Source organism: Durio zibethinus, chromosome 4 (assembly GCF_047325235.1).
Source record: "Durio zibethinus cultivar Kanyao isolate XHJ-2024 chromosome 4, ASM4732523v1, whole genome shotgun sequence".
Taxonomy (NCBI): domain Eukaryota; kingdom Viridiplantae; phylum Streptophyta; class Magnoliopsida; order Malvales; family Malvaceae; genus Durio; species Durio zibethinus.
The window spans coordinates 6454244-6478619 of NC_143165.1; the positions used below are offsets into that span (position 1 = coordinate 6454244).

At 33.6% G+C, this 24376-nt stretch overlaps 6 protein-coding genes across 8 annotated transcripts; 1 reads left to right on the plus strand and 5 right to left on the minus strand.

Moving 5' to 3' along the window:
• Positions 1 to 3249: 3249 nt before the first annotated feature.
• LOC111288029 (uncharacterized) lies at positions 3250 to 5647 on the minus strand. The gene is made up of 3 exons (XM_022878776.2): positions 4937 to 5647; positions 3682 to 3867; positions 3250 to 3592 (listed from the first exon to the last, which is right to left on the minus strand). Exons 1-3 carry the CDS (start codon positions 5525 to 5527, stop codon positions 3299 to 3301), a joined length of 1071 nt encoding a protein of 356 aa, XP_022734511.2. The 5' UTR covers positions 5528 to 5647; the 3' UTR covers positions 3250 to 3298.
• A 2869-nt stretch (positions 5648 to 8516) lies between these two features.
• On the minus strand, positions 8517 to 10274 carry LOC111287879 (transcription factor MYB83). The gene is made up of 2 exons (XM_022878557.2): positions 9840 to 10274; positions 8517 to 9294 (listed from the first exon to the last, which is right to left on the minus strand). The coding sequence occupies exons 1-2, from the start codon at positions 10127 to 10129 to the stop codon at positions 8643 to 8645; spliced, it is 942 nt and encodes a 313-aa protein (XP_022734292.1). The 5' UTR covers positions 10130 to 10274; the 3' UTR covers positions 8517 to 8642.
• Positions 10275 to 11917: 1643 nt separating this feature from the next.
• LOC111288083 (ATP synthase subunit O, mitochondrial-like) lies at positions 11918 to 14619 on the minus strand. Its single transcript, XM_022878843.2, has 6 exons — positions 14441 to 14619; positions 13714 to 13764; positions 13078 to 13321; positions 12798 to 12910; positions 12384 to 12470; positions 11918 to 12300 (listed from the first exon to the last, which is right to left on the minus strand). The coding sequence occupies exons 1-6, from the start codon at positions 14558 to 14560 to the stop codon at positions 12172 to 12174; spliced, it is 744 nt and encodes a 247-aa protein (XP_022734578.2). The 5' UTR covers positions 14561 to 14619; the 3' UTR covers positions 11918 to 12171.
• Positions 14620 to 15836: 1217 nt separating this feature from the next.
• LOC111288572 (uncharacterized) lies at positions 15837 to 16394 on the plus strand. The gene has a single exon (XM_022879509.2). It carries the CDS (start codon positions 15979 to 15981, stop codon positions 16183 to 16185), a length of 207 nt encoding a protein of 68 aa, XP_022735244.1. The 5' UTR covers positions 15837 to 15978; the 3' UTR covers positions 16186 to 16394.
• A 742-nt stretch (positions 16395 to 17136) lies between these two features.
• Positions 17137 to 19036, minus strand: LOC111288571 (interferon-activable protein). The gene is made up of 6 exons (XM_022879508.2): positions 18761 to 19036; positions 18612 to 18667; positions 18457 to 18518; positions 17876 to 18358; positions 17611 to 17791; positions 17137 to 17516 (listed from the first exon to the last, which is right to left on the minus strand). The coding sequence occupies exons 1-6, from the start codon at positions 18909 to 18911 to the stop codon at positions 17349 to 17351; spliced, it is 1101 nt and encodes a 366-aa protein (XP_022735243.2). The 5' UTR covers positions 18912 to 19036; the 3' UTR covers positions 17137 to 17348.
• A 555-nt stretch (positions 19037 to 19591) lies between these two features.
• On the minus strand, positions 19592 to 24211 carry LOC111288659 (E3 ubiquitin-protein ligase BIG BROTHER-like). 3 transcript variants are annotated; one of them, XM_089759289.1, is made up of 9 exons: positions 23406 to 24211; positions 22978 to 23117; positions 22698 to 22852; positions 21859 to 22084; positions 21476 to 21510; positions 20886 to 20930; positions 20628 to 20755; positions 19937 to 20045; positions 19592 to 19838 (listed from the first exon to the last, which is right to left on the minus strand). In XM_089759289.1, the coding sequence occupies exons 3-9, from the start codon at positions 22836 to 22838 to the stop codon at positions 19788 to 19790; spliced, it is 735 nt and encodes a 244-aa protein (XP_089615415.1). In that variant the 5' UTR covers positions 22839 to 22852; positions 22978 to 23117; positions 23406 to 24211; the 3' UTR covers positions 19592 to 19787. The 3 variants fall into 3 exon arrangements, with proteins under 3 accessions (XP_089615415.1, XP_089615417.1, XP_089615416.1); XM_089759291.1 differs by lacking the exon at positions 23406 to 24211 and adding an exon at positions 23189 to 23373 and having other exon boundaries at positions 22978 to 23063; XM_089759290.1 differs by lacking the exon at positions 23406 to 24211 and adding an exon at positions 23189 to 23373.
• Between the last annotated feature and the right edge of the window lie 165 nt (positions 24212 to 24376).

A 24376-nucleotide genomic window follows, 5' to 3' on the forward strand; every position in this document is an offset into this window, starting at 1 on the left:
AAGTTGATAAAGTAATACCAAGAGGATTGGATTTCCACTACTTATTCCCCCTGTTGAAGATGATGAAAAGAAATTAAGCAAGCTAGAGTAATACTCCACTTGTCCAAAGGTGTTTGTAATAAGTTTTAATCGAAATAATTAATCAAATCGATTTAATTTAGTTAATTAATTAGTTATCGAAATTGATTTTATAAAATTTTTAATTTTTAATTAATTTAATTTAAAAATCAAATTAATCAAAATTTTAACCAAAATATTAATAAAATGCAATACTTTATGTGAATTTCGGAATCCTATAGACTATTGAGTCTTTAAAAGCAAGTTACACCTCAAGCCATTAGGCTTGCCTGGTTGTCGACTTGTCGCGCATCATTGTCCCCTCCAACCCTCCGTCCATTGGGCTTTTGGGTGAGGGGGCAAAAATGACCTCCTGTGATCTCATCGGTCGTCATTTGCTCAAAAGCCAGTCCTTGAGAATGATAGCATCGTAAACGTCGATGGTAAAACTTCCTACATGCCTTGTCTCATATATTAAATTAAAATCATATGAAATTGTTCATTTCATTTCAAGTTATTACAATTTTTAATTTAATATTTCGTTGTTTAAATATTTTTGTTAAATAATTTTATTTAATTTATTTCACATATAAAAAAATAAAAATTTAAAATATAATTTAATTTAATGTTTTTTTGCATTTGGTTAATAAAAAAAATTAATTTTTGATCAGTTAATTTTAAAAATTAAAAATTTGAATTCGATTAATGAAAATAAAATGACATAATTCGATTAATTCAATTTTATTTAATTCAATTCAAAATTAAGTAAATCAATCGAATGAATAGCTTCACACTTATCTGTCCTCTGGTTTTCTTTGCATTATAAAAACAAATTAATTAATAATTAATAGTTTGTTAATACCATTAAATAATCTTCAACTTTGAATGGAGGTTTTGTTTGAAAGAGATAGGAAGGGAATCTGATCATCAACCAATAATAAGTATTTTATATGTTCATTATGCATTTAGACGTACGTACATAAGCAGTGTTGATTAACAACCAAAGGCATATCGAGATTATCAAATGAAGCAGACCAATTAATATGCAAATCCACACTTTTTCTCCAAATGTGTAATATGATTATGTGATGATATTCACTGATATAAGTGCTTGCCTCGCAAAGTACCATTAGATTCTTTTAGAAACAAACAAAACAAAAAGTTAATGTAAATTTTAATTCTCTAAGTGCTACCGTAGTGGTTGGAGGTGCCTCTTAAGACTTCGCTGGGTATTTTTAATTTCTTTAAAATAATATTGTATGCTTAGTATTTTAATATGTAGCCATTTTCTATTGAAAAATAATTAAATTCCAAAAGATACGCCATGCTCTTGTTAGTTCAGATTTGTTTACTTTTCCAATATCAAAATTTGACATGAAGATTTATTTTCAATTTAAAAAAATATTGTCTGTTTTGATTTAAAGATCTTATCATTTTTTCTTATAAAAAAACGTCTTACAAATTTATGTTTAGATCTCCATATATATACCATATCATATCTTAAGAGCATCACAATCTTCTCCGTTAAAATTTAATGTTCTCGTCAAGCCTAATACAAAATAAACACAGAATTAGAGAATTATTCAAAATATTGAGATTTTAGAAGTGATTCCCATCGTTTAACACTTAACTCTTGTCTAATTTGTGACCGCTTTAATATTATTTTTGAAGACCTATACCTAATATGAAAGGTATTGTTTATTATAATCTGATAATCTTATGATTTTATCTTATTAACGATACCTCATAAGTTCAAATTTAAATGTCCATATATATATGTATATATCATATTATATCATATTATTATATTCTTCCAATACGAGAGTGGAGACATCACACTCAAACACAACACAAACATCATTTTCAGTTAATACTATATAATGAAAATGTTGCCAGCTATAACTATATTATATATATATATATATATCTTCTTTCCCACAAATAAATTACTTAAAAGGTTACTACTTTATAAGGAGGAGTTGATATCATGATGGACATTTTGTTATGAAAAGGAACACAATTAGTCTGTATATTTTTATTGATTTTGCTATGGTATTGACAGAAGGATTCTTATTATATAATGTATAATTGTAGGGAAGATAAAAGAGGCATTAACCCTTCAACCAATCCCACTATTTCTGAGAATTTTAAGCAATCTCCAACGATCTAGCCGTACATATGTTTCAATGCTTTTGATAAGATTAGATTTGCTTTGGGGACCAAATATAAACGTCAGAGTGCATGCCTAGCTATATAAATCTTTCCTTCATTCATATGCGTTTTCATTAATATATAGAATACTCTAACTATCCCCTTTGTTGGTGGCAAAAAGCTGTTCGGTATTTGATCATGCGTCTTCCAAATATATATACAATTACTACTTGCATGAATAAATAAGCCCCTATCTTTGTTAGTGCTCATCTTACCCTACGTGGTCCAAAGTTTTTAGATATGAAATTTCTGAATTTGGAAAGATGTAGCAAAACTATCCTTTAAGAAGGATTTTTCAAGAGTAATTACAAGCTATATATAGCCTTAAATAATATTTAAAAGTTTAATGGTTTTAAATTTAAATTCGGAAATCGACACTCATCACAATTTCATATTTAGAAAAAAAAATTTATTCACGTAAATTTTGGATAGTTTAATTAATCAATTTATAAGAAGGAAATAATTTCTTTCGGTACGGCTCTGGGTTCCCCCCTTAACCAAGTCACTGCTTATGAGTCGCCGGCTCATTTTTCAACGGGCACGCGGTCAGAGTCCAGGACTCCTCCCACTGCTTGGGAGCTCATGGTTTCATGTTCTATTTCACTTCCTGACAGGAGTTCTTTGCACCCTTCGCTCACGGTACTACTTAAGTGACATGATTTTAACATTATTGCTTAAGGCTTTCCAAAGATTGACGAATTTGATCGAGAGATTGAACCAAAGAATTTGTAGTTTCATCATTTCTCTTAAATTCAATAAGTACATAAAGATCTGTGGTTTACATGAGAAATCATATGGGAGAATATAGTATTTTGTCATCAAAATTTTTTATAGACATTCTTTTCTTAATTTTACTGATACTTATATGCCAATCCAAGCATATAGATAGTTTTAGCACCATTAACATAGTATAATTATTAATTGTTATCAAAAGATCGTTCAAAACGCTGAAAAGGGTTATAATATTCTCTTCCATTTCCCCTTTTTTTTTTTTTTTTTTTTATTCAAGCTGCTGCAGGCAGACATCGATCTATGAAGCAGTTATTGTGCAGGTGCTGTTATATTTTTGGGTTCGGTGCTTCTTATCATATTTGTTATCAAGGACTAATAAGCATTCCGCTTGGTGGTGGAACCTAGGCTTGATAAGGTTCCACACAACTCGAAAATTGGAGCTCAGTTTCAAACGAATCACTAGAGGCAATCCCATTCCCGAATCTAGCAAGTCCTGCATGCTTCTGCCAGCGCCATACATTGGTTTATTCCTTGTTCCAGCGTGTAACTCAAACATTGATGAACCATAGCTCCGGGCATATAGTTTTGGTCCCTGCAAAGCATGAAATGTAGAGACTACCATTTAAAAATCAATTGCCTTGATGCTTTACCACTTGTTAGTATTAAAACGACCAGACTTACATGTGACATCGCAAAAGGGAGAAGGCCAAAGGATATGTCCATCATTGGAGGGTTGATGTGGAGACCGAAGAGCTTTGATTTGTTTTCTATGAGCAAGTGGATGGAACAGTTGAAGGTCAGAATCTTGGTCGTAACACCGGAGGCATCCACTCCTTCTCCTAGTCCGAATTGGCGAACTCCTGCCACCTGAAATACAAGCACCATTATGCAAAATAAGATCATATTTGATACATAAGATAATAGATAAAATAAGATAATAATGATCTTATATTATATTTGATTTGTATCTTAAAAAAAATTATAAAAAAAATTAATCCTCTCAAAATGAAGAGTAATAATTGATGAGATTGAGCTTATATGTCCTACATACTATTAAAAATTACATCAGTAATTTAAATTATATAAACGTTAAAAAATGATCATTTTGGTTAATAAATAAATTATTTTATCCTAATTTTTATACATTTTAAACACAAGATAAAATGACATAATCTAATTTTATTAATAATATATTTTATCTTATTTTATCATAATTTTATGTACTAAATATATCATAAACATACTATTGTATTGGAGTTTACTTGAAATAGATTAGAGAATTTCAATCCTAAAATGTTCAAAGGCCTTATGCTCCAAAAGACCAACACATCTTGCAACCAGAAAGTTCAAAGCAAAATCTTAATAAAGGTGTTCAATGATTGGGCTTAAAGCTTGGTTCCAGGCTAGGGGGCAAGTATTGCACCCATGTATTCAAAGATAAATGTAAACTTTTGGTTTCTAACGGGGTCCCTATATTCTAGTCATCATTGTTGCAATAGTTAGACCTAACCCATTGGTCTTGGGGATATAGATACTAGCAGCCCACCATGTTACAGCCTATTTGGAATAGTTGGGCCAAGCAAAATTGACAATTCACTATAGCCTATGCATATGCACAATGAAAAAGAAGAAAAAGAAAACAGCACTATGAACCGAAAGTTGCCAGTCAAGATTTCTTTTTTTAAGAGTTTCATGTAATACAAGTTTCTTGTAAAATTATGCACTCAAAATGTTTCCTACTCTTCTAATAATGGGGCATAGTTTCTTTCTGGTCTCTTCATTTATAACAAAAGGTTGGTAAGACTGTAACTCTCATTATGTTCCAGTGCCAGCAATACTATCAACTCAATGAAGTAATTATACACTGTAAGACTAAGTATTGGAGCATAACAGAAATTAAAGATATGGAGGAGTAGGAGAGACCGATGACACATACCTTAATAGAAATCTTAGGAGGTGGTGGTTTTGTAGCAATGTAGAAGACAAGCAATGCTACTCCCAAGCTCAACACAAGCCTCCAACATATTTGTAAAGAAATCCAGGCGCAAGAACTAGACCTTCTAAAAGAACAATACCTCCACCACCACCCTCCTTTCTTCCCGTAAGACCATTCTTCTTCATCGGACACCTGATCATCATCATCATCACCAACCCCATGGTCAATAATGATGAGACGGTTGACGCCTCGTTTCTGATCATCAGATCCAAGTCCACCAATGTTCTTTTTCTCATGCAAAAAGGAGTTGTTTGATCCACGAGAGGATGAGTAACGCGAAAGGGTGAATCTAGAAACGTCAGGGTTCTTGTTGAGAAAGGTTGCTTCAGATCGAGTGGGGGAGTGGAAATGGAAAGCAGATTGATCTTCTATGTTGGTGGTGTTGTTGCGGATATCAGCGCTGTTTGCATGGGAGATGGTGGAAGGGCTTTGCACGTAGTAAGCACATGGGTAGGAGTGGAACATCAAGGCTTCTTGGTCTTCATGATTGGTACTGTTTTCCATTCCCTGAATTACAGATAAAGCGGACATAGAAACACTAACAGAGAGATTCAGAATGTGAATGTGAGAGAGATAATTTCTGAGCAGCTCTGACCCCCTGGCCCTGGGTTTTGGTTTTCGTTCGAGGGTTTTTAAATACAAAAAAACTTTGCTTCGTGAAGCAGACATACACATATTGGCCTCAGCTCCTAATTTTTTGTAATTGCAATTATGTTTTTTTTTCCCTTTTTTCATTATTAAAAAATTAAAATATAATCTTCTAGGAACATTTTAAGATTCAAAAGGGACCTTTTATCTCAAGTATAAGTCATCTATCAAATTAAGGTAATTTATTTAATTTAGATGAATTAATGTGTCAAGTAAATTTGAATTCTGAAATTATATTATCAATTCGATCATTTCAATTAACTACTTATTTATTTATAAAAAAATTGATTTGTTATTTTTCGATTGAATTGTTAATTGTCAACTTAGCTTGGGTCTACAACTTCAACCCTAATTTCGTTACTTGAAATTTAAATCATCTAGGCCCAATGCTCCTATTAAATCAAATATAAATATCTCTTTTTAGGTATTTTTAAATCAATTGAAAAACTCTAATTTACACACTTATTTTCTAACTTTTCCTCTTTCTCACTTTCTAATCAAATGTTGATCTAAACATCAGAACACAGAAACAACTCCGACCTTTATTATTAATCAACCTCCTTCCCTTGTGTTTTTAAATTTTTGCAATGACAGTTCGGCATCAACATAACCAATGTTTAATCACGAGTTCAAAACTAACATAAAGTAAGGTTTTTAATTCAAATCTTCATCTCTTATTATAAAAAGGAATTTGAAATTTAATGAACTTTTCATACAAGCAATTAACAACAACAACAAATGGTCAATGGGAGATTCGGTCCGAAAAAGAAAAATTGGTGCGAAAGTCACGGGAGAGTGTAGTCTCGTCTCGTCTCGTCCTAGCTAGGTAGGCTAGCCTTGGATTTGCTTTACACCGAATTGTCTAATCTTTTTGCATCCTAGGAATGATAGCAAAGTAAGCATGCTTTGGCACTGCCTTTATTATTATTATTTTTTCCTTAATTTGAACATCGTAATTTCCTTTTCAATTCAATGACAAAAGAAAAAGATAGGCTATAGTGGAATCGATCTTAGCCACAGCTGAGAGAGGAAAGAAACAATATTTTTAAATCTAATAGAGTGAATCAACACTCAGTGCACACTCATAATGACAATACTGGTCTATAACTATAATGATGTGTGCTCATTCATTTGCACTCCGACCAGGTAATTAATCACCTACGCTTTTCCTATAAGTTTTATATATATATATATAATATAAACTTTTCATATATACTATTAAGAGCATTTTATAATTCAAAAGATAAGATAAATTTTTCACCTTAAAATATAAGTCATCTATCAAATAAAAATAATTTAATTAATTTAATCAAATTAATATGTCGAGTCAATTTAAAATTTTGAACTCGACATCAACTTGATCATTTTAATTGATTATCTAATAACACATAAAAATATTGATTTATCACCTCGAACTAAGTTGTTAACTGCCAGCTCAACCCGGATCAATAACGACTATAACCCTGCTACTTAGACCTCGGGCCACCTAGGCTCATAGACTTCATTACATAGATAGACTAACTAGAACTTGAACTTATCATATATGTTCTTTGATTTCCTCTCCTTCCCACTTTCTTACGAGCACAAAAGCCAAAGAAACCTTCAACATTTATTATTAACTGACCTCTCTCCCTTGTGTTTTCAGGATATTACATTCGCAAATAACTGGACACCAACACGTACATAAAATTTTTTCTAATAAATTTTTATATTTGAGTATTTGAATATATATTATATTTGCATATAATTATTTTAAATGATATTTTTGGATGTAATTTATCTAAATTATTTTGGATAGAAAATGAAATTGTTAAGGGAAAAAAAAAGAAAGAAAGAAGAATCACACGAGAAAGTAAGAAAAAACAACGAAAATTCAGTTGCAAACCTAATAAAATGCAATCCATGTTTGTTTGCATTGATCAACAAAATTCCCCTACATAAATGGAAGACAGAGAGATTAATGTAATGAATATTGGCTTACTTTTGAATAAAGGGATGATGAATTGTTATACAAGGGTTGCCGTGTAGAGTCATGATGGAAGAATTATAATATATAGTGAGAGCATTGATAAATATATAATCGTAATGGCTATGGGGGCAGCTTTTGCTTTTATGCCAAGACAGACATGATGAATTGCCATTTTGCCCCCTTCTCACCATCATCATCACCAAATGCATTTCTTTTCTTCTTCAAAGATGCTACATCTCAATTTCTCAGAGACATATATGGGGGTTGCTGTCCTGTAAATTTTAGGATTCCTACTTGAGACTGGGCCACCACCCTATGATAACAAATGAAAAAAACCACTGTTCTGTCCAATTTCATTATACAAAACGAGCCCAAAGGGCTTCATCAAATAAATGAATCCTATCTGGGCCATTTTACCCAACCTTACTTTCAATTTTGAGGCTTTGTTTCATATACTGGCCCAACAAAGTTGTTTTACTTAAAACTTTTGAAGAATCAAAAGCTTAATTTGAGTCAATTATCTAGTTTTAATTACTAGCTAAATTTGTCAAGTCAAGCCCTTAGCCTGTAATCTTTGTTGTGTAAACTTGTAGTTATCCCAATACAACATCCGCATATATAAAAACCAGGAAGCAACTTTCCGTATATAATTTGTATGTTAAAGAAATTAAAACTACAATTAATTCAACAACTATAATCTTTATTTTGACTCTTTTTTTTTTTTGTATCTCTGTTCACATTTCTCTTCGAAAGGAACAACAATGAAATACATACGAGCAAGATATCTAAGGCTGTGGTAATCTCCAAGTTTTTATATTTATTCCTGGACGTCAACAATTATGGATCATATGAAGCACCAATTAAGAAAAGAGGGGAAAAAACGATGATTCTGAGATGGACAGGAGAAATATTTCAGCTAAAGGGGAGGCTTTAAGTATAATTTTGGTGATGTTGAAAAGAATATCTACCCATAATTTCCAATATATGGCTTTGGGTAGATATGAAAGATTGAGGGCTAAGTGTATGCAGTTATTCAACTTGGAATTGAAGGAAAGGAAAGGAAGATATATTATCCATCAAACCCTCCAAATCCCATTCTCCCATTCTTAAGTTTTCTCCTTGCCATTGATGATTTTCTAACCCAAACATGTCCCCTACTTTAAAGCTCTGATCAGTGTTGCTGAAGCAAGTATTATTGTAGTGGTTGTTATTTCTTTTCATATTATCAATGCTGTTATTGGCAGCATTATTGTCTTCAATGCTTCTACTCTCAAGTGGAGGAAGAGAAAAGTCCCCTTCCAACCCTATTTTTCCAGGCTCTAAAATCCCATAATCCCCCCAAAATCCCTCTCCCATACCACCTTGTGTTATGCATGTGGGCACATCGAATGCGCCCGTCATGTCATAACGGTTATTGAGCGGAGGAAACGGATCGAATTGGTTTCCTGTAGCCATTGGTGGCATGGATGTTGATGATGAGTCCTTGAATAAGGCCATGACGTCATGTTCATGCACTGGAAAAATCCCTCCTACAACATCTCTGGGCTCAGATGAATCATTGTTGTTTGGTGATGAGGATACGGAGGTTTTATTTTTCAATCTTTTCTTTACTGTGGAGTTCCAGAAATTCTTTACTTCATTATCTGTCCTTCCTGGAAGACGAGCCGCGATTTGAGACCATCTGAAACATTTGTAACCAATGATAAATAAGACATATAACATTCCAGCAGAGATGTTAAATGTGTTCCATTGATGCATTTATGCTTAAGCTCTAAAACTGAAATAAGTATGCATATAATTGGGAGAAAAGAGGGGAATAGTGAGGACTGTTAAGGCCACTCATTTTTTTATACAATTGGATAAATGTTGATGTATATATCTCTATATTTATTGACAAGTGGATATAAATAATGAACTTATAAACCAATAACAGCTTCTGAGGAATGCACATTCCACTTTGTCAAGAGTTTTTAAGCTGAGAAATGATCAATCTCAGTGTTTCACAATACAGTATATGATATTGGCATTTCCACATTAACATTAATACGAGTTTCTTTTGCTTCTAAGTGTTACAAAAAGGAAAAAAGAAAAAAAAACACTTTTTATCATCAACTATGTTGTGATATGATCTCTCTATTTAACTTCAAATAACCACTGTATATATATATAGTTTCATTAGTATTTTTTTTTTTTTAACTTCATTGAGCTTTAGAAGAGAAAGAGAACCTGTTGCCAAGGATGGAATGCAAATGTATGATAAACTCTTCCTCCTGAGGAGAAAAGGCTCCACGCTTAAGATCAGGTCTCAAGTAATTAATCCATCGAAGACGACAACTCTTGCCGCACCTCTGTAGACCAGCATTCCTAGCAATGTCACTCCAACAGCCTTGCCCTTTGTTTAACATGTACTTAATGAGTTTCTCATCCTCTTCGGGTGACCACAATCCCTTCCTCAGCTTCATCTTCTTGTTGTTAACTCTCATGTCTTTTCCCATATCTCGATCAGGCTTCCTCATTGCTGCTAGCTGGGCTGGGTCGCGATCTTATCTAGTGGAGCCTTTCTCTTTTGAACAGGTTTGATGGAGATAAAGAAGAGAAAGCTATATAGGTAAATGACTGTTGCATCAGAGAGAGAAGGCTTCACGGGGAGGCAATGGTGATGATGATAGTGATGGTTGTGGGGTTTGCTTTAAATAAATATATTATGAGAAAGAAATGCATATGACGAGAGTGTTAATTTGTTGGTTGATGGGTGGAGTGTGAAACGGATTGGAGGGGGACCTCCCTCCCTCGAGTCGACCCTCAGGCCTCATACACGCGCACAGATACAGGATCGAATGAGAGAGAGGGATGATTGGTGGTCTTGTCTTTTGACTCTATCTTGTCTTGTCGATACATTTTTCTTCACTCACAAGGTAATCATCATATGTGTACGAGACACAGATTAACCAGTTTGTTTGCTTCCATTTCACACGATGCTCTTTCTATCTTTCTCTCAACCCACACGTGTATTAGAAGAATAAGCCTATGCCCCAAGAAGAGATCAGAGACGGGACATAAAACAAAAATACTTTTACTACATAAAACAAAAACAACTTTTAGGATCTGGTCAGGTCTCCCACATATGCAGGTTATCTTTGTTCAGACATGAATTAAGACAGTCCCTAACATGCCGGCCTCTCAATTATCAAGGAATATTGAAATTTAGGAAACATGCATGAACCTAGCTGGCTAGCTGGACTGATTAACTACCTTCAATGCCCCCATCCCCCAAGCCACTGCCCCTTCTTTTGGTCTAAAAGCATTCTTTTCCTTAAAGCATCATTCTGTTAAGAGTAATTCATTATACTAATTAAAATATACATTGTGTAACAATGTATATCCAATAGGATATGTAAAATCAATGAAGCAAGTGATATGATTGTCAGGCCCTCAATCCATCAAACAAGCTACAAACATTTATTTCAGTTAAACATATCTATATACAAATTCCTTCCTTAATCTTGTTGGAAACAGAAAGCACTTCATATGGAAATTCAGTACGCAGTTGAAACCAATAGAGTTCTTTTGTAAATGTTACCAAGCTGATATTGACCAAGGAATTATTACTTTATCAATTAGGTTTCACTTATTCGAAGCCAAAATCAACAACCAACTACATGGCCCATCCCGAGGTATCTTAGATATTAGTAATATAACCCCACAGCTTTCATTGTCTTATTTGCTGTCAGGGGCATCTTTCCTATCTAATTCCTGTCCCTGCATTGCCAACAAGTTACCAAAGAAAATAAAATTCATGAATGATAGAGAAATTATCGGTCATCGTTCCACCCAAATCCATCTTATTAGTCAAATTCTTCAAGTATAAAAGACCAGTATAGAGTCATTCGGATAATGTTGTATGTACTGATTGCGAAGGGCATAATTTCTGGAAAAAGGTGAGTGGAAATCTCTCAAGCTACTCAAAAGTTTCAAAAGTGATCTCTTTATCAACAGCTGTCCAGGAAAAGTCAGTTTCATGCTTGTAAGGCTTTCCCAAGCAACAAACTACTTGCTTAAAAAGACATGGAAGAAAAAAAACACCTAACATTGTAATAGATTTATATTGATGCTGAAATGAATATTAATCTGCAGCAAAGAGAGATAATATTTATTTACTATTAATGACTCATCAAGTATTGCTTTGCCTTTTTAATTGCCTTGTTCATTGGACCCTATCTCATGCCTATATATGTCAATATACATAATACAAGGAGACATGCATCTGTATTCAAAAACAGCGTCCAACATCAAGGCAAGTAACATTTGAGAAGTACCAGAACAAATTATGATCTTGAAAAGTGAAGTAGCCACAAAAAGCCATACAAAAGGTACATCAGTCATTTTCCCAAAAAAATGCCCAGAAAGTTGCATTTATTGTGAATGGATGCATTCCATCCTATGAAAAGTACAAGAAAACAGAGGCACACATGACCACATATGATTCTTTCCCCTTCTTGGAGTAACCAAGTGGTGCAGAAAGGAATCTAAAAAGGTCAGTTGGCGATAACAACATCTTTCAGAGGGCACCAATGTTGATAGGTTCACGCAAGAACCTCTCCATCTGTTTTGCCCTAGTCTTAATGGACATGTCAAACACCTTTTGCCCAAACTCTACCACAAGCCCACCAAGAATACTAGGATCAATCTGAAACAAACAGGAGAATACTTAGAATTCCACTGTGAAACAAGCAGTAAATTAGAATATATGCTACGGATAAAACTGCATACCTTCTGTTCCAGCTTAACCTGCTTCCCCTCTCCAATTATTTCCTGCAAGGTCTCCTTCAGTTCTTTCTCCTCCTGTGGGGGAAGGGGCTGGTACAGAATGACAGCCATCAAGTTGCGAAAGAGAAGAACATCGAATAGAGAATCATTGTAAAGAAGATTACTTCCAAATTCGTAGAGCCTAAACACTCAGGAAGCAGCTAAATAGTTGCTAGAAAAATGTTTAACATCACAAGCATCAGGCATTTAAGCTATTAGTTCAGTAAAAGAGCTTTGTAATCACAACGATTTCAAAAGATGAACAGTGCTAATGTACTAAAAAAGACCATTGAACCAAAATTTCATATATATACCTAATTGCATTTTACTGTTAGCCTGCAGTCATCTTTCCTTCAAAGGGAAGAAGAGTGAACTTACAATAACAGTTGTGACAACGGCTTTCACTTCTCCCTTATGAGCCATCGTCAACTCCACAAATCTCTTTGCAATGCTTTCTATATACTTTAGCCTTCCATTTTCAGCCAATATAACTAGCATAGATAAATATAAAGAATTTAGAGAAGTATTTAATATTTACAAACAACAAATTAGGAGCAACCAAGAAAGGTTGAACTTCATAGGAAATCCAGCAACAGCTCTAAATAATTTAAATAATTCAAGTAAAAATATTCTCAATATATTATCCAGTTTTTCATACCCAAGAAGTTCTTTGTAAGATCTGAAAATTTAGCTTGACCACATATATCATTAATGGCTTCAACTCTTGTCTTGGCAGGTACTGACAAGTCCTTGGTGAATTGAGAAAATATTCGACTTTTCTTTGAAGCCTCAACAAGGTCAAGAAGTTCAGACTCAACCTTGTCCAGATTATTTCCTTTTACTGCTGCAAGATACAGTGCAGAGGCATAGTTTCCAGATCCCCCAAACAAAGCTAGAGGCACCTAAAAGGCCATTAAGAACCAATGGAGCAGAATTAAAAACACATTAACGCGAAATTAATTTCACATCCCAACTGCCGTTCTATCCTTGCAAATTTAAAACACACACTTCAACCCTCAATGTTGTACAACCCAATGAACGTATATGGTCAAACCGACCTCCAGATCAAACATCCGATATTTATTCACAAAAACGATTTTGTTAATGATTAAAAATCACAAAACCCAAGTTGTTAATACTCACAACCAATATTCCACATTCCATCCAATGAGAGGCAAATGAGGTGATAAATTAGTTCTAGAGCATGTGCCTAACTAAAGTATGTTTGTCCAAACTCTCCTGAATTCTTCACGGAAAAACAACAGCTTTTACAAGTTAGAAGAAGACCAAGTACCTTAACTTTCTCTTCCCTTTTTGGGGAAGCCGTGGAATAATTCTTCAACAGCTGAAAGAAACACAATGTGAGAAATCAGACAGAGAGTCTAGCTTAACTCATACACTCCTGTGAAATGCAGAGGAAAAGGAATCGAAGTTAAGATTATAAGCTTTACACTAATCATAAAAGCCCAATTTTTCATCTTTTGTAAAAAGAGGCAATGGGATATCTCCATTTTCTCTCATTATGAAAACATATATTGAATTGAAAATAAGTTTTGATTTCAAAAACTAGACCTGATCATTTAAAATACCAGGTGACAGAAGACGATCATGATATGAAAATAGGCCACCATGTGACACGACTTAAAATTTTAATAATAATATATATGGGTTTAACAAAACAAAATATATATATATATATATTTTTTGTCAACACAAATTGTGGCGCCCAATTTTTGTATACAACACGATAAGAACACACGAATTGAAGTATTTTACACAACACAAATACATGAATCACCGTGTCTATCAAAAACAGTAGCAGAAAAACAAAGGCAAAGCAAATAACAAACTGAAACAAAAATATAAAGAGAATCATATTTGTAATAGAGAAAACAAATTAGGGCAATTTCACATCTGAACAAAAAAAAAAAACCTAACTTTTGAAGTACAATAAAATTATATTACAGAATAGAGGAAGAAATAGATGAGAAAGACAGCTTGGTGAAGCGATCATGGGTTACCTCGGGACAAAGAAGGGATTGGTGAAGAGTGGATCTCTGACCGTGAAGGGACATAGGATCCGCTCTCAAAAGCCTGTTAAAGAGAGGGAGAGTCGATCTGACGCGCCCTACCATCGCCATTTCTCAATACAACCCTAATTCTTGCGTCGATTTGGTTTTGGAGATCGCTTCTGAAAACCGAAGATTGAAATTTTCTTCTGGCTGGATATTAGTGGGCTGTCGTCTCATTGTACTTTTGGTGTCCTTGAGAGAACCGAGCCTTGCTTGGCCCATTATGACCTTGGACTGTCAGCAGGTCATGTTCCAAATTGGCCCTTTCTAGTACATGGTTCAAAATCGGCCCATTATAATAGGGCCTTAATATATAATGAGGCTCGGACCTTTCAGCAGCAGCCCATCTAATTATGGTTCAAAACAGGCCCATTCTAATGGTAAGAATAAAAATATAATTTTGTTAATATTATTATAAAGTGAACGGCAAACGATTAACAAATAAATAACAAAAATAAATAACAAATGAATAAATTTTAAATAAATTTATTTACGAACATAAATAAATTAAATAAATCTTTGGTTATACTCAATTTGAAATAAATGAATATAAAAACACTATTTAAAATTATTTATTAAATTTAATAAATAAATATAAATAATAAAAAAATCATACATGTTCACAAAGAATTCGGTGAAAATTTTTGTTGGTTTACATTTTTAAGTATTTCCTGACTGATGGTGAGGCTTGGACCTTTCACCAAGTAGGTTACAAATCGGCCCACTCTACCTTACATTGTTACACTAGTTGGCCGCCATGTACGAAAATGAGTACCATACTCGATGTCTTGATATTCGATTGATGTAACTACAAGATTTTTGCTAATGAATATCTTTCAAATATTTTTTATTATGAAATATAATTGTAATTAATATTGTAAGTTTTAATGCATTAAAAAATAAATTATTTTATACAATAGGCTTAAATACTATTATAAAAATGGAATACCCAATAACAAAATCTTGTCTTACATTTAGTATCTTAGATTAACTTTCATATACGTTCATTCAATTGGCTACAGCTTGATTGCAGTGCTGCTACTATTGTACTTGTTATGCTACTTTCTTATATATTATTATTCATCTCTAACTCTAAAATCATGAAGGAATATCGATTTGTCATGATGTTGGTATTTGAGTATTTTAATGAACACAATTAATGTCTCTCTATGTGCAATTCACAACCTTATCTTTTTCCTTCTTTGAAAATTATTATTATTATAAATAAACAAGGAAACAGGCAACAGGGTTCCAATTTGCAAAGTCAAAAGCTCTCGGCTGGTATTGGTAATGGTAAACCCCACGTCTCCAGAGAGAGTCTCCAACCAACTACCACTCTCATATCCTAAACATTCAAATAAAGCTCATCAACAAGAATAAGAGTCTGCATCTTCACTAGTACTGATAGTCGAGTGCTCAGTTGTTTACACAGGCAGGCTGACTTGTTTGGCTTTTTGAGGATTGCATAATCTGAATTAAGGTAAACCATGTTGCAGTTGTTGTTTACAATTGCTTTCTCTGCAGCGCCTTTGACTCTATATGTTCCTCCTATGAGAAGCCTGAATCTCTTCGTTGAGACCATGGAGGATCTGGTGAGGGAGTCCAGGGTTTATACCGACAGACTCTACCCACGTGCTCGACTCGTGTGGTCTAGGATCTTGGATTGCATGCTTTGCAACTTGAGGTTGGATTAGATTTAATTAGATTGTCTTCTGTCCTCCTGACAAACTTTAATCATCAGATCTCAATATACATAGTTTTGTGTTTCCTGTGCTGATAATAAGGCAAGATAGAGAATATATAATAAGCCAAAACATTCTTTTGGTGGTGCCATGTTGTTTCTTATTGTATATCTTTGCGGGATAGGGTTCCTGTTGAATTCAATGTTGTTTCTTGAATCTTATGGAGATGGGATCCATGTGAAATGAGGAATTTTCAGTATAGTTTATTTGTAGCTGTAGCCATAGGTTATCAGCTTAGAAATTGCTTGTGTTCAGAGTTTTTTGTTTTACCAATATTGAAAATTTGTTGATCATCTGAGATCTGACTTCAACGATTAAGATTTAGGAACCAGATACACCATGCCAACTGTATACAAACCACTCGCTTGACTTCATACTTTATATTTATGTCATAACTCCCAAACTCTCAAGTCTTTAACAAATTTTGACCTTAAAAAATTACTATAAAAAAGAAAAGAATATATTTTCTATTTTATTGCCAAGAGAAAGAGATGTGCTTTCACATATTTATCTCATATATGTTTGCAGAATTTGGCAGTTTGTTTCTTGGATGTTGGTGCTCATTCATTCCTATCCTATCTGTGAATTAGATAAACATCACCTGAGAAATCGTCTTTCTATTGCTAAATATGGGGGTGGGAGGCAAAAGGAGAGAGACAAAAAGATGAAAAGCCTGTTATGTGGCTTATCTTCGCCTGTTTGTAATTTTCAGGCAAGGCTATAACTCCTTCAGCTTTTACGTGATCATTAAATGAGACAGCAATTTTGAACCTGACCACATATTCCAAAGGCTTAATATATAGGCTTGATTAGTGTTTAATGCTTCTTGGAGGACATTGAATAAACTGATCGAAACATTTCTTTGAGGACATGACATAAAGAAAAATCATCGCCGGAATCCACTAAGGGGGAGATGAGGAGTGTAGATCTGTATTCACTGAAAATGGATTTGATTACAGTTTCTTTTATTAGCAGCAACAAATGAATCAAGGAACTATAACTAAGAACTATAACAAATGAATCAACATAGTAAAAGAACATAGGAGTTTTTGTCTTTGAGGTAAATGAAAAGAATGAAAGAATGCATTTGAATTTCTTGTTCGATATCAAACTGTTCATTCAGACAGTGTGCAAGGCTTCAGGAACCAAAAAACATCCAATGCTCTTGCTTGTCTTCCATCAATAATATTAGTACTAGAAGAAATATTTCCAGGTTTTTCTGCCGGTGGTTCATCTTTATTTATATCCTTGGTTTGCTTCAGTTCTTGAAGGATCCCTCTCTCCTATGGATGCATGAGTGAATGCATTAGTGCCATAACAAACAATCATTTACAAGAAACAACCTTCCTTTGCACTAAAAAGATAGTAGTTACATACCATAAGTCTGGATCTGGAAGCCTTGGAAGGGGAGTTTTTCATGGGGGCATGAGGGGCAGAAAAGCACTGAGGAGAGGGTGGATTGGTCCGTATTTGCAGTACCCGTTCTTGTCCTTTGTGCTTTACATACTCCAAATTCAGAGAGACCGGAATGTTCTCAGTTTCGTCATTTGATCTGCTTCTGCACAATATGATATAATCAAACTTTAGTACCCTATACAAAAACCCAAATCAAATTTAACCATCTGTTGGCTATTAGACTTACTTTTTCCTCCTTTCTTTATCCTTAGCACTTCCTTTTTCCATTCCTTCAAGTTTCTCTTTACCCATTTCAAGTAATGGCTTCCTCTCTTTCTCTGTCATGTCCAAATCACCCAAAGCCTGACCAGAAACCTTCTTCACTACTACAGCCTCTTGGCTCTTCTTGTCACTTAACTTTTCCTCATCTTCTCTCTCCTTCGCTCTGGTTGCCAATTTCTTCAACTCATTGCAAAACTCAGTTATATGATTTAGTATGTCCCTACCAGAAAACAAATTTCTAGCTGAGAAATTAGTGCTTTGGGAGATATCAACTATTGGTTTCTTTTTTCCACTGCTTGACTTGATTGCTGCTTTCAAAGACTTAGCTTGGTGATTCAGAGGAGTGGATAAATTTGGGTTCAGGTTTTCACTATCTTCATCGAATGTAGGATCAATCTTTGAAGAAACTAAAGATTGAACCTGTCCTCTTTGCTTCAGTTTGTAATCTCTGAAACAAAAGAACCCCAAAATGGAAATAAGTGAAGTTTGGGTGATAAACTGAATCTTGAAAACAAACTTGTTGTAAGCTAAGGTTTGGGTTCTTACCCTTGATTCCTTTCCCCAAGTGAAAGGCTTCCACTTCCACTGCCATTAGCTGATCGGGCAAGCTTCAAAAGATGAACAAGAGCAAAAATGAGACAGTGAAAAAGGAACTGAAACAATAGGGCAAAAAAAAGGTACAGAAAAGCTGAGATTAAAACCTTTGAAGGTGGGGTGGTTTGAAGGAAATCCTCAGCTGTCATTGGATGGTTACAATCTGCAATGCCAAGACGACAAAAAGAAATTAAGGGTATGAACAAAATGAGAGAGAGAGAGTATGTAATTTTATTGAGAGGGATAAAGGGAGTACCAGGTCTGCAGAACCAGGCTTGGTCGTCAATGGAGTTGGAGTCCTCAAGGGCCAAAAAATCAAACCATTTGGGAGCATTGATGTGCTCATAAACGCAGTCCTCAACAAACCTGGAATTAATTCTCTTCCAGTCGATTTTTGCTGGTTCCATGGAGAAAGAAAGAGACAGGCAGAAATTGAGAAAGGTCGAGCACAGAGAGATGAAGAAGAACTAAGTAACGGTCAGTGGTTAGAGACAAAGAGGGAGAGTGAACGTTAGTTCAGTGGGGCTTTTCTTTTCAGTATTAGTAGTATTTTTCTTTTGACCGTTGGTGGCGTTTACTTGGCCTTGTTTTCTTTTTGAGTTTAGTTTTGTTTAGTCACGTGGTGGTGGTTTCTTGGATCTGAGTGACAATGTGGAATCCTATGAATCCAAAGTATCTCACTCAAGACAAAACTGGGGTATGATGTTCAAAACTTAGTTTTAATCGTATTAATCGAATCAATTTAGTTAATTAATTTTGATTGATTATTAAAAATAACTTTTAAAAATTTTTTATTTTCGATTAATTTAATTCAAAAATTAAATTGACCAAAATATAATAAAACTTATATATAAAACTAAAAATATATTAAATTGCTTATTTTATTTCAAGTTATTAAACTTTTTAATTTGATATTTGAATTTTTTTGTTACATTATTTTATTTAATTTATTTTACATATAAAAAATTTAAAATTTAAAATATAATTAATTTAATATATTTTGTTATTCGATTAAATAAAATTAATTGAACCGATCGAATTAATTTTAATCAATTAATTTTTAAATTAAAAAATTTGATTCGATTAATGAAAATAAAATAATATAATTTGATTTTAAGTAATTTGATTCAAAATTAACGGAACCTTGATCACTCACAGCTTCACCAGCTTTTGTCTAATACAAAGGAACCAAATGCAGCTAAATAAAAGGTATACAAAAGTTTGAAGAAAAAAAAAAAAAGATTTCGAGCCATGTTTACTCTAAATCTAGCTAATCTGATGTCTTAATGCCTTGATCCCTCGCCGAACACTTCATTGTTGCAAACCGGGCATATCTAACAAAATAGTATTTAGATTAGCGGTAAGTTGGAGACCCAAAATCAAAGCCAGTAGATGTTCAATTCTTTCAGCTTTGCAGAAACCATTAACTGACCTTGTTTATGCTAAGCCACTTGGTGATGCATTCTGAGTGGTAGATGTGCTTGCATGGCAATTTCATCTGCCGTTCCCCTCTTTGGTACCTCATCTGGCATATCACACATCTGTTTCACAAGTAAAGCAAATGATCACATAAAGATGTCAGAACAGATAAGAAAATGAGCATTTAAAATGAGGAAAACACCCAATTATCCCAAAGAAAAAAAGAGAAAGGAGGAAAGAAAACAAAAACTGCAACAAATAGCCTAGAAAAGAAAGTAGAAGCATATAACAAAAACCAACTAAACCAGTGTTAAAGGAGAATGTTAGTAACGAATCATCAAGAAAACCAAACTTTATGAGCTAATCACAAACCCTTCATGAGAAGAATTCAACTGCAACATTTTAACTTGTGGCTTGCCTTAAGGCCATGTTAAAGTAATCTTTCGAGACTGCAAATGCTACCAGCTAACCAATGATTTCTCCTACGAAGCTAAAAGGGTCCCTCTCAGATGTTGTGACCAATACAATTCAGTTATTCAGCATTACCAAGCATGTACTTTCACACCATCAGATTACGATGCTTTGGTATTTGAGCTTATTGATTACCATGGAAATTTGTTTACACAGATTACAAACAGATTTTTTTACACAGTTTCATAAAAGAGGACATTGTTAAACAAAATAGATACAAGTAAAAGTTTTACCTCTCTCTAGACTTTTTCCTTGAGAAGAAGCTTCCGAACTTGCATTTTGAGGTAGGAAGCAAATCAATAAGCTCCTTGGAAAGACCCCGACTTTGACTTCCAACTGCCTCGCCTAAGTCAAGCAATTCCTGCCATACAAAAATTATGTAGCTAATCAATGACATCCATGCAAGCTTTGACTCAATTAATCCCTAATTATGTGAGAATGAAAATGCATGTAATTTAAACGTTAAAGCAAGATTAGCTGTAAACACAAACCTCATAGGTCATGTTATCTGGGTTGATATTATCCTGCCAAACCACCTGTGACAACATAATGCAGATCATCCTTCAATCAGTAAATAATATAGATTCCAGGATTTAGTGTAACTGTGGTTAAAACTGTGTAACATGCAAAATCAAGAACAAAAATTTAATCAAAGTTCTTCAAATATGGATCATGGTTGAGGGAGTGAGTCAGTCAGTAAAAGTATAATTATGTGAGAGCTACGGCTCAAAAGGGGTCAACAAATATAGGTGTATTTAGTAAAGAATATAGGCTAATTTCCCCCATATTTGTATCCATGCTAATGCTTGCTTTTCCAGTGCTCACTCTTTATCATGATAGAAGGCTATCCTCTGATCAAAGTTTTTGAGTACTTTCTATGGTAATAAGTTAATAACAAAGACGAAATTTTGATCAGGGCAATTGTTGAACTTCATTTCATCCTCCAGAAGTTTTGGTACTCTGAGTTTTTATCTACTGTTCCTTTCAACCAGGAGTCTGGGTGAGATACATCATGCATGAGAACAAAATGCACAAGCACATGCAAGAAAAAAATTAACATCTAAAAGAACAGATATCATACCTGAGAATTACTATTGCTTTGATTATTTGGAATGCCTACAAAAAAAAATAAATCTTTAGGACTAAAAATGTAGGTAAAAGAGGAAAATTGATGGGATATATTGTCAGAGACATTTAAAGAAACAGATTCACTCAAGAATCGAATGAATCATGAACAATGTAAAGTTCTGTCCATCATTTGCAACAAGAGGCTCTTTTGTTTCTTTAAAACAAAACAGTCAATAAACAACATAGTAAATAGATGCCAGGAGAAATTATCTTTATTAATTCCAACAACCTAGTAAATATCAGATTAGAAGAACTTTAAACAAACGGACAAAAATAGGCATCTAATTCAAACAAGTTTTCAGAAACTTTTAAGATCAAAACATATTTAAAACTAACGTTCTTCAGGTATAGCATCCACGCCCACAACTTCATCTCCTCCAGGCTGCACATCTAAAGTTATAGGCTCTTCAGAATTCAGCATTGACGGGTAGTCCCAAGTCCTCCTGCTGACATCCGATCTTGGCAAAAAATCATTTACCTCATATGGACTGTAAGGAGGACTCTCCAGACCAAAAAACCCAAATTTGTATGCATTCATACTCATTGACCAGTATAAGTTTTCCTGGACAGAGAAGAAATAAATACCATTTTATCACATTCATGCATGAAACAACTAGGTGTACAACATGAATCCACCACCAAGCCACTGAGTGATGCCTTAGCATACAACTGATTTAATGACCAAGTGAATAGAAAGTACATCTACAAAGGAACAGTGAATGCATAGTTAGAAGATAAATAAAGCATGTGTTGGTATATTAAAGCTTCAACAATTTTTTCTGAAAGGACCATAATTAATGATGTTTTATTTTAGCACATAAATCCATAGCAAATGACAGGGGAAGACCCAAGTTCATTTCAAAATTAGAAACACATCAATCCCATAAAATCCTTGATCATATCAATGTGCAGACTTTTCCTAAAAAACTCTTACTTTAAAAAAGATAAATCTTTCATGGGTTGATTTTTGTGTGTGTGTATGTATACATATAAAGGCACATAAATGCACCAGTGAGACAATGTACACATAGCATTCATGAGAAGCATGGGTCTGACAACCTCACACCTAAGCATTGGCCATAAGCATGAATAAAATAATCAAACATGGTTCGGAAAAGTTTTCTTTTTTTTTGTTTCTTTTTCCATCAAATAAAAGATTAAAAATCTGAAAATACCTGATCATGCATCAGTCCAGCGTGAGGGTAATTCCCTGGAACATGTGTTGGACCATCAAAAAAGTCCATAAAGCTTTCAGTAGCAGTGTAAGGAAAGCCTGTATCTAAGTGATGCACCTCCATTTGACTATTCATATTCATGTTTAACCTCTAAGCTGCAATTAAGCACAACATTACTATCATTATCACACAAGGCTTTTCTTTTTGACTTTCCAAAAGGTTAACTTTTCTCAGGGCAGAAATTATAGAATAAGTTGATATAAAAATTGTAACTTCTTACTTGAGCAGAGTTTCAAGCCAAATTCAGTGGTTCTGCAACAAATCGTATGAACGAAAATCCGATGTTAGTGTGATTCCCTCTCTCTTCTGCAGTAATTCGCAGAGATTAAAGCAGCATTAGTCACAGCTCTTGTCATCTCCCTGCAAAAACTTTTAAACAAATAAGTAAACAACATATCAGAGAAAAGTTTATAATATTCTCTTGTATTTACCGGAGTATGAAGAAGACAAAGAAACCCAAAGCATCAAAATCCAAATGCTTTCCCTTTTTGTAACCAAAAAAAAAACCTTCGATTAATCCAACTAATGGAAAAATGAAGCTACAGAATCATACCAAGAAATAATTTTTTTTGAAAATTTCAAAAAAAAAAAGTTATTGAAAAACATAAGCAGAGAGAGGTTAGAGAGCCATTTTGAGGGAAAAATTACACTCTAGAAACAGAAGAAACAGTGAAGCTCTGTCTGTGAATGTGAAGAAAGGCTAGAGAGATAGCATTGAAAGGTGAAAGTGAAAGCAGGAATGGTCTTTCACTCTTCTTTGTACACTTGCTTTTCTGTTGCGTTTATTCGCTCACTCATATCATATATAAATGTATAATTATTATCAATTACTAAGCTTATATACTATATATAATTATACATTTTCTTTAATAAATAGGTTTTAATAATATGAAATTTCCTTTAATAAATGTTATTTATTTTTTTAAAAATTAAAGTTCAATAAAGTTTGGTCCCCAAACCGGGACAGCAACAGCTTTAATTTTAAAGCAAAGCAGCAGCCTACATTTAATGTTTACTAGTTCTTCTACTGCTACCATATTATTATAAATAAATAAACAAAATCCAACTTTCCTTTCTCCGCGGTTCACGACAAACACTAACCTCTGCTAAAACTAAATATACATTAATTATTATTATTATTATAAAAAAGAAGAATTACATCCAGCTAAAAGACAGATGACCAAGCCACCTGTCTCATTGATGAAAGTTGTTAAGAGTACAACAAGTCTCTTGTAATAAAATGCCCACATTTAAGTAGTCATGGTTAGCTCACTGGCTGCAACGAAAATTGAATTTTACACCAATTTTATATCAAAGTACCGGTACTGCTACATATAATTGGTTTGTTCACCCAGACCCGCCAGCTTCTCAGAGTCTTAAATTCTTCATTTGTTTGATTATCATTCTCGATTGGTTCTCTAGTATTCGTCATTGTTTTAGTTTGAATGAACAATGAAATTAAAAATTAATATTATTATTATTATAATTACAATTAAAAAAAAATTTTATATTTATAATTTTTAAAAAATTTTCATAAAAAATTTTATACTAAATAAAACTCATTAAAATTGATATTTGAATAATTGATAATATGATAATCTGAACTGTTATAGTACGAT

Excerpts from the sequence above, each read along its gene's own strand:
- LOC111288029 (XM_022878776.2), bottom strand. The coding sequence starts at position 5,527 with ATGTCCGCTTTATCTGTAATTCAGGGAATGGAAAACAGTACCAATCAT. Across the intron at positions 3,868-4,936 it reads CTCCTAAGATTTCTATTAAG|GTGGCAGGAGTTCGCCAATT; the intron begins GTATGTGTCATC and ends CTTGTATTTCAG. Across the intron at positions 3,593-3,681 it reads TCCCTTTTGCGATGTCACAT|GGACCAAAACTATATGCCCG; the intron begins GTAAGTCTGGTC and ends CATGCTTTGCAG.
- LOC111287879 (XM_022878557.2), bottom strand. The coding sequence starts at position 10,129 with ATGAGGAAGCCTGATCGAGATATGGGAAAAGACATGAGAGTTAACAAC. Across the intron at positions 9,295-9,839 it reads CATTCCATCCTTGGCAACAG|ATGGTCTCAAATCGCGGCTC; the intron begins GTTCTCTTTCTC and ends CAAATGTTTCAG.
- LOC111288083 (XM_022878843.2), bottom strand. The coding sequence starts at position 14,560 with ATGGCGATGGTAGGGCGCGTCAGATCGACTCTCCCTCTCTTTAACAGG. Across the intron at positions 13,765-14,440 it reads AATCCCTTCTTTGTCCCGAG|CTGTTGAAGAATTATTCCAC; the intron begins GTAACCCATGAT and ends TGTTTCTTTCAG. Across the intron at positions 12,911-13,077 it reads TCTTACAAAGAACTTCTTGG|TTATATTGGCTGAAAATGGA; the intron begins GTATGAAAAACT and ends TATCTATGCTAG.
- LOC111288572 (XM_022879509.2), top strand. The coding sequence starts at position 15,979 with ATGTTGCAGTTGTTGTTTACAATTGCTTTCTCTGCAGCGCCTTTGACT.
- LOC111288571 (XM_022879508.2), bottom strand. The coding sequence starts at position 18,911 with ATGGAACCAGCAAAAATCGACTGGAAGAGAATTAATTCCAGGTTTGTT. Across the intron at positions 17,792-17,875 it reads GATAAAGAAAGGAGGAAAAA|AAGCAGATCAAATGACGAAA; the intron begins GTAAGTCTAATA and ends CATATTGTGCAG. Across the intron at positions 17,517-17,610 it reads CTTCCAGATCCAGACTTATG|GAGAGAGGGATCCTTCAAGA; the intron begins GTATGTAACTAC and ends ATGCATCCATAG.
- LOC111288659 (XM_089759289.1), bottom strand. The coding sequence starts at position 22,838 with ATGAATATGAATAGTCAAATGGAGGTGCATCACTTAGATACAGGCTTT. Across the intron at positions 21,511-21,858 it reads GGATGCTATACCTGAAGAAC|GCATTCCAAATAATCAAAGC; the intron begins GTTAGTTTTAAA and ends TTTTTTTTGTAG. Across the intron at positions 20,931-21,475 it reads AAAGCAATAGTAATTCTCAG|GTGGTTTGGCAGGATAATAT; the intron begins GTATGATATCTG and ends ATGTTGTCACAG.